This window comes from Typha latifolia, chromosome 7 (assembly GCF_019914945.1).
Source record: "Typha latifolia isolate L0001 chromosome 7, TyphaL0001v2, whole genome shotgun sequence".
In the NCBI taxonomy this organism is placed as follows: Eukaryota; Viridiplantae; Streptophyta; class Magnoliopsida; order Poales; family Typhaceae; genus Typha; species Typha latifolia.
Window position 1 is genome coordinate 618,864 of NC_133092.1, and position 12,220 is coordinate 631,083.

Here is a 12,220-nt window from a genome sequence, read left to right on the forward strand (position 1 = left end):
ATAGCGCAGGTGCGCAGCTGATAAGGAAGCTAACCTGGGCAAATCGACTATATTTCATATTGAATTTTGTAATATCCTTAATTTTAATGCTCATCTAAGTTTTCGAGGTAGTGGTATTAAATATAACAGCTCCCTTTTTCTTTAAAAAAATATAATAAAAAATAAAAAGAGAGACTATTTTGGGAAAGGTATATGTTGAGGTAATTTTCGTCAAACATAGATAAAATTAATCAGCTGGCAGGCAAAATAATAATAATAATAATAATAATAATAATAATAAAATTAATAACGAGACTGGAATCTCTACGGGAGTTGGCCAACCAAAAGGTTTTCAACGCATTGGGATCTAAAAACAATTACTCACCCAGCCTGAACTGTCCCTCTCCGAGCACCAGTCGGCTCACCGGAAACCACTGGGTCCCAATCTCAAACACCTTATCTGCACCATTTTTATATGTTACTATTCTAACTAAAAGAAAAGGTAGTACAGCTAACTCGTATCACATTTACACTAATTTAATTGAGTAATTGTTCTCAAACAACCCACCTTCCAAGTCATCAGACCTCCGATAATTACTTTATTCTTCTACTTGTAATCCCACTGGGATATCCAATTTGTCCAATTCGAACGAGCATACCTTGGATCTTGGATCGTCTGCAAAAGTCTAACTTTGGCATTTATATCCAAAAATTTTAAGATCCACCAATGAGATAGTTTTGGCGATTGACTTGCAATAATACTATATATATATATATATATATATATATATATATATATATATATATATATATATATATATATGTATGTATGTAAGTATGCCGTGTGTACATTGATAATATAATACACCCTAGTTACCTGTCAAATTGTGAATAAGCTTTTGAGCGTTGACCGAGAACGATATTCTACTTTAAATATCTTGCATAAATTATTATGATTGTATATAAATATGTATACATTTATAGCGTAATCATGTAAACCTTGAAATCCAATTCAACTAAAAGCTTAAGCTATTAAGTGAAATCTAAAAAACTATATAAATTCAAACCGGTGCAAATTATAATGACTTGGCATTTTAACAGGTTAATAGTAACATGTCAGACACGTTGAAGCATCTAATAATATTGTTCATTTAGCTTTCTCTTAGTAACCCACGAGGCTGTTGACATTTGAGATGTGTATATGGCATAATAGAGATAAGCTCAAGGCTTTGAAATTGTTTAAGCAAAGTCAAAAACAGGAGGCTTCGCTATATAAGAGAAGGGAGGAGTGCAAGGACAAAGACAAGACAAAAGAAATAGAGAGATAGAGAAGGGAAGAGAAGGCCAAGCTGAGATATAATTGGCTTGTACGTTCTTCTCTATGGAGGTGTTGAAGAAAAAAGTTGAGCAATATAGTGATGAAGAGAAGAAGAAGTTAGAGACCCAGAAGGTTTGGCTTCCTCATTTTTCTTTAGTTCTTTTTTTCTCGTTCATGCAATTTTTTGGTATAATTATTACAATTTTTGTGGTGATATCTGTATCTTCTAGAGATAATTAGATGTCCTTATCGTATCCTTATCATAGATTGTTTGATTGTAGATCTAATCCCATCAAAGAGCTAGACTTTTCATTGTTGAATTAAGGCATCTTTTGAAATAATCTTTAGTGTTTTTGTTTGAATTGGTTAGAGATAGCCATGGGTATAAATCTTTTCTAGTTCTTCCCCAACTAGCTAGATTCCCTTAATCTTCTTCAATTGATAGGCAAATTTCACAATTCTTTTTGTTTTTGATATTATGCCTACAATATATATCTCATGTCAATCTTTAATTACTTACAGGTTACTTCCATAACCGCAAGTGAGAGACTCATGCTCATGGACTACTCATCCTCCAAACCATCTTCTTCAAACCCCAACGACTCAATAACTCAGGTCTGGAATTAATTGCCTGCTAAAGTTTAATTATTTTCGGGTAGCAATTAATTAGGACATGCAAGTGGATGATTAATTAGCTTACGTGGATAAATTTATTCTCACAGGAGAGCAGGCTCGAATCCACAAGGGCAGAGATGGGTGAAGTGAGAGAAGAGAACGAGAGATTAAAGACCTTCTTAGCACGAATCGTAAAGGACTACCAGTCTCTCCAGTTGCACTTCAACGACATGGTCGAGCAAGAGAAAGCTAAGAGGCCGATGGAGGATTCCGTTCAAGACGAGGTGGACGAACCCGGGCTCGTCTCCTTGAGCCTTGGAACCAGCTCAAGTGGACCCAGGAAGGAGGAGATCAAGAGCAAAGAGAACTGTGAGCAAATCGAGAATGGTCTAACTCTTGGATTGGACTGTAGATTTGAAGGATCTAGTAGTGGTACGAATGAGAATCTTGGCTTGAATCTAAGCCCAGACAATAGCTTTGAAGAGACCAAGGAAGAAGAGGGATGGCCACCTAGCAAAGTATTGAAGAATTTGAGAAATGGGGACGACAGTGAGTCGTCGCAGCAGCCGCAAGTAAAGAAAGCTAGGGTATCAGTGCGAGCAAGATGCGATGCGCCCACGGTACGTACGTAGTTTGAATTCTTCTTTCTTTCAGATTTTGAGTATGAATTCAGATTTAGATTCATGAGAACGTAATGTATTGCAGATTAAATATAAAATTGATTATATATGCAGATGAGTGATGGATGCCAATGGAGGAAGTATGGGCAAAAGATTGCAAAGGGAAATCCATGCCCAAGAGCTTATTATCGTTGCACGGTTGCACCTGCTTGTCCAGTAAGGAAGCAGGTAATATACTCGATCACAAAAACAAAAATATTTCGTCTAAATTATCATATTCTTGTTGTATTTATATGAAAAATGATTGGCAAATTGGAATAAGAATATCCTACTAATGTTCTTCTGGTTGACATTCTAATAATCAAAGGTGTAGACTTCTCATAGAAATACTGCTTACAATTAAAAGCCCAACATTTACGCAACATGGAGCAGACTAAGTACTATAAAACAATGAACTAGACTTGACTCGGTCAATCATCATCATTCAGGATTCAAACACTTCTAGAGGCTCTTTTTTGTTTCTCTCTCTTCTTAAGAGCAGTCCAAGAAGAATTCCTCGCGAGTAAACACCTAAATATCTAACATAGGAAAAAGAATCTTTCTTCTTGCTTCATGGTGACCTAATCATTTATAACCATGGGCGACTGACTAGCTAATGTAGTAGTAGTCCTCCATATCATAATTCACACAAAGCAATTAGCTAGTAAACTATTCAAACCTTAATGGCAGGTGTAAATTTTGTTCTGAAAAATTATTTTTGCAATATATTCAGGTACAGAGATGTGCAGAAGATACATCTATACTGATCACAACCTATGAAGGGACTCATAACCATCCACTTCCAGTCTCAGCCACAGCCATGGCCTCCACCACCTCCGCCGCCGCCTCCATGCTGCTCTCCGGCTCGTCTGCCTCGCGACCGGCTATCGGATCCCCCATCGCATCCACCGCGACAAATGCCGGCCTCCACGGCCTCAGCTTCAGCTTATCGGATACTTCTCGCCCCCGGCAATTCTACCTCCCTAACACCTCAATCTCCTCCACTCCTTCCTACCCTACTATAACCCTAGACCTCACCACACCACCTTCTTCCACCTCACAACCCTCCTCATTCAATAGGTTCTCCTCAAACTTGATCGCTTCCGTTAACCCTAGGCTATACTCCTCCTCCACTGGCTTCAACTTCTCTTCCTCGGAGTCGTCTAACTCCTTACCAAGTAATGCGTACTTAAGCTATGGAAGCCTTAGCCAGCATCCATATAACAAAAGCCTAGGTAGTAGCAGCAGTAGTAGTAGTAATAGGCAAGCTCAAGAACCCTTTTACCAATCTTATCTACAGAAGGTAGCAAATATTCCAACTCAGAATCCGATAACCGACACGATCGCGAAGGCGATCACGTCGGACCCGAGCTTCCAGTCGGCTTTGGCGGCGGCGATCACGTCGTACGTCGGCGCGCATGGTGTAGGGGAGGGTCAGGCTCAAGGTGCGAATGTGAAGCCGTGGGGAGAGCAGCTGAGTTCGAGCTCGACCTCGGCTTTCGCGGCGGCGGTCAACGGATGCGCGTCGAGCTACTTGACTCGGTCAACGCCGCCGTCGAGTTCGAATGGCCAGCATGGGAACTTGATGTTCCTCCAGCCCACGTTAGCGTTTCAGAGCTCTAAGAGCGCCTCGACTTCTCCAGTGGAGAATAGCGAGAAGGTTAATACTTGAAGGAGTTCTTTTGTATTTAGAAGTATTTGTTTGAATTGTGAAAAACTTTTTGGAATTTTAGTTTGACGTGTACAAGGGTGATACGTAGAAATATTGGAAATTATTTGATGCTGTATATAGTAGTAACTTCGTAATATGGCACATACGATGGAAACTTGACGGTTGTGATCTTTAGCGTCGCAATTTGCTGTTTGGTGTTTGGGGGTAAGCAGCCGATCTCATGATCCGCTAACTGCTCTCCGTTGACTACCGCCGCTTGTTTGCCACGTCGTTTTTTAGGACACGTGGCAGACCAGCTGCTTGCTCACGCGACTATTGAGGGAAATGAGAACTTAGCGCCGAAATCAGAGGAAGAGAACAAAGAGAAATTCTATTTTAATTCCTACGTCGATTTCTTTCGTTACCGTCTTCGCTTTGTGCATTCTACTGAATCGGTAAATAACAGTTAAATCTTTGTCCCTAGTTTTCTTAGCAAGTAAACTTATACGGGAATTAAGTGCTTGGTCTTTTGTACAAAATCTTATGTATTTTTACCCAGCACATTGTTTAATGTTAATCTTCGTTATGGTAACTTGATGTTAAACGAATATGATCTGAAGTAATTCATTGGGAGCTTGATAATTGCGGTGCGTTAACTGTTTGTTAGATTGCTGAGGAGAGAAGTAAGAGAGTGTTGGGTATGTCTTGAATCGATGCTCAGATGGATAGAGCGTTATTGCATTGTTTCTTTATTTAGATTGTATTCAGAACTTGTGTTTCGCAAAAACTTTCTCCGATTCTATGATCACATCGTTGAAAGCATCTCATTTGCAGTAAGTTGCCTACGGAGCACTCGGTCGCGAGCTATTGCGCGAGCGTACAACTTATCAACTATGGCGCAGCAGGATCGATTACAATCAAGAATTCCAAGCTGTGATGCTTATTTTGACCGGATCCAGTCTAAGAAAAGGTTGCCACATTCTTTACAAGAATCTCTGACATCCTCATTTGCAAAGATTCCATCTTCTTCTTTTCCACTAGTTCCAGGGGGCAAAGGTATCCTTTGATTCTATTATATGCTGCTTTTATTGCTGCCTATGTTGGTCATTGTAGGATGGTTGCATTTTGTTTTGTGTGTAGTAGTCCGTAGACAACCTTCTTAACTAACAGTTTAACTGCTTCTTGAAGAACAGTGATTGAAATTTCGGCAGACACATCGGTTGTGGACGCAGTCCGGACTTTGTCGGAACATAATATAATGGCTGCCCCTGTGACAAATCCAGAGGGAAGTACTTATATAGACTGGAGAGAGCGTTATCTTGGACTAGTAGACTATTGTGCAATAATTCACTGGGTGTTAGAGAGTGCAGAGGTTGCAGCTGTTGCTCTAACAGCAGGCTCAGCAACAGCTGCTGGAGTAGGTGCTGGTGCTCTTGGTACTATTGGGGTTGGCGTGGCATGGGGGGCAACTGGTCCACTAGCAGTTGCTGGGCTAACTATTGCGGCGATTGGCGCAGCGGTAGCTGGAGGATTGGCTGCTGAAAGTGGAATGGCAATAGATGCTCCTACTGCTGCTGATAATTTAGCGGAGGATTTCTACAAAGTCCTACTTCAGAAGGAGCCTTTCAAGTCCACTACTGTAAGTTCATTTACTACTTTAGCTAGCTTTGACTGGGCCATGCCAGATATATGTAGGAATGCATCTTGACGACGATCATCTTGCGATGGTAGTGGCTATCTAACTATCTTGTTGTTTCCTATAATTCTTATGAAGTTCCATGTTCTCAATTTTGGAGATTATTTCAGGTAAGATCAATTGTGAAATCATGCCGCTCGACGCCATTCCTTCCAGTTGCACAAGATAGCTCCATGCTCACTGTGCTGCTGCTACTTTCTAAGTACAGACTGAAGAATGTCCCAGTAATTGAAGCTGGGAAGCCTCATATTCGGAATTTTATTACGCAAACCGCAGTCGTCCAAGGCCTGAAGCAATGCAAGGGAAGCGACTGGTTTGATTTCATCGCTGCACGCCCTCTTTCAGACTTTGGACTTCCTTTTATGTCACATAAAGAGGTTTTTGTTTTTATTTTCTCGCTCTTCTTTTCAGAAAACAATCCCTGTTTGAGCAAGAATGAATGCTGGTGAATAATTTTCAGGTTATTAGCATCAACAGTGATGAACTTATACTTGAAGCTTTCAAGAGGATGAAGGATAATCAAGTAGGAGGTCTTCCAGTTATAGAAGCTGGTAGCGGAAGAAGAATTATCGGCAGTGTGAGCATACAGGACATCAGATTTTTGCTGCTTAGACCTCGGCTCTTCTCTGATTTCAGGTGAATTTTAGCAATGATTTGCTACAAATTGCAAGCTAAAGTTCCTCAGATACTAATAACAGTGAGAGAACATTTGATTTGTCTTACAACTCTGTGCTATTCCTGCAGGCATCTAACTGTGTTGAACTTTATGAAGTCCATAGCTTCTGTTGATATGGACCTGACCAACTCATTGGCAACACCAGTAACATGTTCGCCTGGTGCTCGCCTCGGTAGCGTGATCGAGAGTTTGGCATCGAAATCTGCTCATCGGATTTATGTAGTAGAGGGTGACGACGCTGAAGTTATCGGTGTAGTGACACTGAGAGATGTAATCTCTTGCTTCGTCTATGAACCATCTGATCATTTTGACAACTACTTCGGTTTTGCTACAAAGGAGATTCTGAACCAGTGAGATCGATTGCACATCTGAATTCTAACAATGATGAAGCAATAAGAGTTCAGCTGAAGAAACGCAAGATCATATCCCATGGCATTTTCTATTTTTATTTTTTGCTGATACCTCTATTTTACTACCAAGGTGATTTTGTCACCTTTTTTTTTAATTAAATAAAGATTGATCTTAAATAAGCCGTTCTCTGCATCTATGTCCTCTGTGGTGGATTTAGTAGGACCCAGCATTGGACTTCAGAAAGTTACAAAAAGGGGAGGAGAAAACGGAGTACGAGATCTGAGGAGCATCCAGGAGCGCAAAAAGAGGTCAGTTCTTCTCCGCATTTGGGTCGACCCGTCTTGATTGGATATTTTTCACTTTTGTTGGTCTTTGCCTGCTGGATCTCGCGTTATACCACTAGATCTTCTGGCTTCTGTTCTACGGATCGTCTTCAATTAAACTGGTCTTCTCTTAATTTGGGAATATCTTTCTTGGTCGATCTTTTCTGCTACAATCTAGTTCTTTGCTTAGTGTCAAGATCGTAGCTTGAGAGGATTACACTTCAGCGATGATTTTATAGTTTGGAGCTTGTTGTAATATGGTTCATCATACACAGTGTGATGCATGATCTTGCTTATAGATATTACTCAAGCACTAGGGTTTGATGGAATTGGTTAATAGACTTCGTATTTTGCTACTGATGTTCTTGTAGGTAATAAGGTTTTATTGCTTATGTTCTCGAACAAGTAATAGGAAAGAAGGGAGAGAAGTCAAGAATTTCATTATAATAGCACATATAAACTTTAGCACATTTTGAGGGCTAAAATAAAAATTCGTGTGATAGTACTAAGGAAATTTTTGATGTTGTATGTCAGAAGAGAAAGAATCACAAGTATTTCTTAAAGGATGCCACCAATTCATAAGGAATAAATGCAATTTTAACTTCTGGAGGGTTAATGTGCCCTTGAGAAGTATTACAAAATCTTAAGAAGATGATGATGATTTATATTTATATAAAGACTGCAAGTTTATAGCTGTGATGGTTATGCATGTAATTCCAAAATATATAATCTAGAAATAGAGCCTGCAACATTATTGTAAACTTCCAAATGGAAAAGTGCTATACCTACCTCATCTTTACTGAGTATAGAGGGGCTCATTCTCAACATACTTTCATCTTTCTTTGGGATTTTGGCTGCCAAGAAACATTCTCTTGCTGCAGTCAGATCCTTGACAACTTTCATCATCTTCAGTCATTCTTTTGGTGATTCCTTCGAACACAAGAGTCCATACTTGATCACCAAAATTAAGCAGTTCTGTGTACTCTCTATTGGGTCAACTGTATCCACTATGTCTTGCTCGATGATCATAGCATTGTCTTCTAAGAACAACCTGTTATCTATGATGTCCATAATCTGTTCAGGAAAAGATGCATGAAGGCTTAACCCATCCTTAAACTTGTCATCCCTACGGTTCACTCCAGTAAACATTTCTAGCAGAAGAATCCCATAGCTATAGACATCCCCAAATATTGATGCTCGACAGCCCATTCCGTATTTTGCAGAGCATTTGATATATACAGGATCAATAAGAGTAATCCCAGTTGTCACTGAAGCACACTAGAATGTCTTGATAAGGTTGTATACTACAAAGTAGGTACTCGAATTATTTAGTTCTGTTAGTACAAATAATTACACTTGACCGTCAAATAAGTAGCTTGAAGGGGTGAGTAGGATGCACTGCCACTTAACTAATGGTTCCTACTATATTTGAATGGTAGTTATAAAAGTTAAATATTAGTATTTTTAAGGAAAGTTGAATCAAAAGATCACACAGAAATGGTATTCTGGCTGCATGTTTTACCAACCTTGATTTGTCTGATCAAATTAATTCAGTAAATTAGAGAAGGAAAAGGCAAAAATCATGAGTCTATGTTTACACAACTTAAGTGCTTTATATTAGGTCGAAAACCATGTGGTACTCCACTATGGTTTTACTTGTATTTGGCAAACATTGAGTTTGCATTCTTGAGGATAATGTTTTTTTGAAGTTATATGTGTTGGACTGACTCATACTTCGAGTCACAACTAAATCAGAATTCAATTGATTATTCATAAATGGAGCTCTTACCTGGAGGAACATAACCAATAGATCCCTTTATTCCTATTGTGCTAGTTGAACATTGAGATGATTGGTCGCAGGGTTGGATGAGAAATTTTGCTAATCCAAAATCACCCACATGTGCTGTCATGTAGCTGTCCAGAAGAGCATTGCTAGGCTTAAGATCACAATGAACAATAGGCACAGGCCCATGATGATGAAGATACTCCAAAGCTGCTCCAATATCGATGGCTATGTTTAGCCTCTGAATAAGGCTTAAGCTTATGAACGGACGGCTCATGCATGCATTTGGATGCAACCACTCTTCCAGACTACCATTGGGCATGAACTCAAAGACCAGAGCCTTAAAATCATTACCCTGGTGATCTGAACTAGAGCATGAAGTTAGAACCTTGACAAGATTTCGGTGGTGGATGCTTCTCATGGCCTCACATTCAGAAGTAAAACTCTGGAAAGCCCCATGTTGCTGAAGGTTCAGCACTTTCACAGCAACAATGCTTGCATTATCATAATTCATTATTCCTTTATATACTGATCCAAAACTACCTGTGCCAATTATATTAGCTGAAGAGAACCCATCAGTAGCTTTAAAAAGCTCATTGTAAGATATCTTCGTATACCAATCTTTCAATAAGAAAATAGACAGTTGTTTTATTGTAGAACCCCATATCCAGTGACGACTCCCAAATAAGCATAGGACTATAGTCAGACATATAGCTCCACGACCTCTAGTTAAAAGTATTGTTCTGACTACATGGGAATGATGCCTTCCCAGAGAGATGTCTGCTTGCAGGCTGGGAAGTGTAGTTCAGGAATTCCACCACAGAGTTTAGTGTTTCCTCTGAGAGACACTGCACTGGCATTCTTGAAAACCCCTTCTGTTGGCACCTGACCCTCAAAGTTATTGAAAGAAAGATTAAAGTATTGGAGATAGGGGAATTCATCTAGGAATTTTGGAATTTGACCAGATAAGTTGTTTGAGAGATCAAGCTCCTTTAGCCCTCTTAGATTGCTACAAGAGGATGGAATGGGTCCTTCAAATAAGTTCCCTTCCATATGAAGTCTTTCCACAATCTCGCATTCACTGATGGTGCTAGGAATTTCACCAGAGAGCTTGTTATGAGAGAAGTCCAGCTTCCCGATTTTTTTTCAAATTACCAACTTCTAATGGTAAAGAACCATTCAGAAGATTATATGACAAGTCGAGGAAGATGGAAAGTGAAGAAAGCTTCATGACTTCTTTGGGAATGTTGCCACTGAGCTTATTATTTGAAAGAATGACTCCAGAATCCACATTTTGCCAAATGCTGATGGAATGCTCCCTTCAGTTCATTGTTACAGAGGTTGATTGTGTTCATCTGCATGAGGTTGTTGATTGTACTTGGAATTTTACCTGAAATCATGTTGTCCGATAGATCCAAGTACTGTATTCTCTGGCTTTTCCTGATTTCTACAGGAATGGTACCTTGAAGAAGGTTTGCATTCATATCAACTATCAAGGAAAGTTAGATTTGTGGACTTCCCAATCTCAGCTGGAACATTACCTGATATTTGATTTTTATCAGGTGCCAGAGTGTCATGCCTTGTCGACAGGTTAGATATTGAGCTGGGCATCATGCCGCGGAGCAGATTGTATCCCACATCCAATAATTGTAAATTAGTGCAGTTGGTAAGTGCAGCCATGAAGCTCCAATCACTAGGCTTACTAGCTTCCGGTTGATTATAAGAGAAGTCTAGCCAATAGAGGCTTTGCAAAGTTCTTATGCTTGAAGGTATCGTTCCAGTGAAAGCCATTGAAGTTGAGCTCGACGTCGGTTAAGTGCAGAAGCATTGGATAATGATGCAGGAATGGGTCCCTCAAGTAGATTTTGGTGCATGAGCAGGATATGAAGATATGGAAGAAGATCACCGATGTCCGAAGGGAGAGTTCCCTCGAGCTGGTTACTGCTAATTGCTAAACTGATCGTGGCTGAGAGATTGTAAAAGGGAGGATGGTATCTTGCCTGATAAGTAATTCAATCCGAGATCAAGATACACAAGAGATGCAGTTGGCTAAGTGAAGCTGGGATCTCTCCTGATAGATTATCTTCAGAGCAGTCCAGATGAGTGGGAGATAGAAAGTTTTCCAAAAGAAGATGGAATTCCACCATCAAGACTATTTCTGGCTAGAAACCAGACCATCCATCCAGAGACACAGAGGTTTCCTAGAGAAGGTGGGATGGTTCCTGTAAGACTGTTGTACGAGACATCAAGGAAGGGGGTATGACTCCTGTTAGGTTGTTATTTGTAGACAGCAAAATAAAGCAGGGAGGAGAGAATCCCAACTGAGATTGGGATTGACCCAGTTAGGCTGTTGAATGGAAGATCAAGAATCAGCAATTGATCAAGGTTTCCCAAAGTGGCGGGAATGAATCCTGTAAGATTGTCGTAGCCTAATATTAATCCGAGTGAGCTTCCGAAGAGACCTGAGCTCAGGAGGGATTTCTCCCACAAGGAATTTGCTCCGAAAATCGATTATCTGAATGTCTGGACACTGGGTGAGATTGTAAGGGATCTCACCCTTGAGCCTGTTTGTCCTCAAGCTGATGACTCGAAGATTGGAGCAGTTGCCAAGAGCTGAGGGAATTCTCCCATCGAGTGAATTCATGCTTATGTTGACATAGTGCAGCCGGGACAAGCGATCTAACTCTTCGAAGATTGGAGCCTCCAGTGAGACTGTTGTTTGAGAGGCTGATCCTCTGGAGGAAAGTGAGGTTGCCTATGGATGGGGATATAGAGTCAACCAGGTGAAAAGAGTCTAGGTTGAGGGCAGTGAGTCGTTCGGGATGACAGACGGCTGGCTGCACTCGCGACGCCTCGCCACTGGCAGTAATGGAGGGAGTCAAGAGCGAAGCGATCCAATATGGCATTACTTCTTAACTTGATTAAGGTAGCGAGGTAGGGTTTGTTGTGGGAATAATGGAAGAGTCGTGTAGATTGGAATTCTTGGTAGTATTCAAATCATACTATCATGAAAAGTCCCCATAGGCAGAACAGTTAACAGAAGTGCACGATTGCTACCTTTCCGCTGGAAAATTCTCAGTTTATGTACCCAGCTGTTCACCGTCAGTTTTCTCATTTGGCATGACCTGATCATATAAATCTGATGAAAATAAAAATAAATATAAAAAAC

General features: G+C 40.3%; 3 protein-coding genes across 3 annotated transcripts; 2 read left to right on the forward strand and 1 right to left on the reverse strand.

The window, feature by feature from the left end:
* The first annotated feature begins 1,207 nt into the window (after positions 1 to 1,207).
* Positions 1,208 to 4,377, forward strand: LOC140792382 (WRKY transcription factor 72A-like). Its single transcript, XM_073143351.1, has 5 exons — positions 1,208 to 1,429; positions 1,820 to 1,912; positions 2,020 to 2,532; positions 2,647 to 2,760; positions 3,305 to 4,377. Exons 1-5 carry the CDS (start codon positions 1,361 to 1,363, stop codon positions 4,241 to 4,243), a joined length of 1,728 nt encoding a protein of 575 aa, XP_072999452.1. The 5' UTR covers positions 1,208 to 1,360; the 3' UTR covers positions 4,244 to 4,377.
* Positions 4,378 to 5,179: 802 nt separating this feature from the next.
* LOC140792032 (SNF1-related protein kinase regulatory subunit gamma-1-like) lies at positions 5,180 to 7,118 on the forward strand. Its single transcript, XM_073142817.1, has 5 exons — positions 5,180 to 5,278; positions 5,416 to 5,861; positions 6,029 to 6,295; positions 6,379 to 6,554; positions 6,663 to 7,118. Exons 2-5 carry the CDS (start codon positions 5,481 to 5,483, stop codon positions 6,946 to 6,948), a joined length of 1,110 nt encoding a protein of 369 aa, XP_072998918.1. The 5' UTR covers positions 5,180 to 5,278; positions 5,416 to 5,480; the 3' UTR covers positions 6,949 to 7,118.
* Positions 7,119 to 8,046: 928 nt separating this feature from the next.
* Positions 8,047 to 11,957, reverse strand: LOC140792106 (receptor kinase-like protein Xa21). The gene is given in 10 exon segments (XM_073142942.1): positions 8,047 to 8,485; positions 9,058 to 9,811; positions 9,814 to 10,197; positions 10,199 to 10,370; positions 10,442 to 10,513; positions 10,568 to 10,860; positions 10,863 to 11,057; positions 11,341 to 11,462; positions 11,608 to 11,806; positions 11,883 to 11,957. Coding segments are annotated over 10 exon segments (2,571 nt in total). The 3' UTR covers positions 8,047 to 8,180.
* Between the last annotated feature and the right edge of the window lie 263 nt (positions 11,958 to 12,220).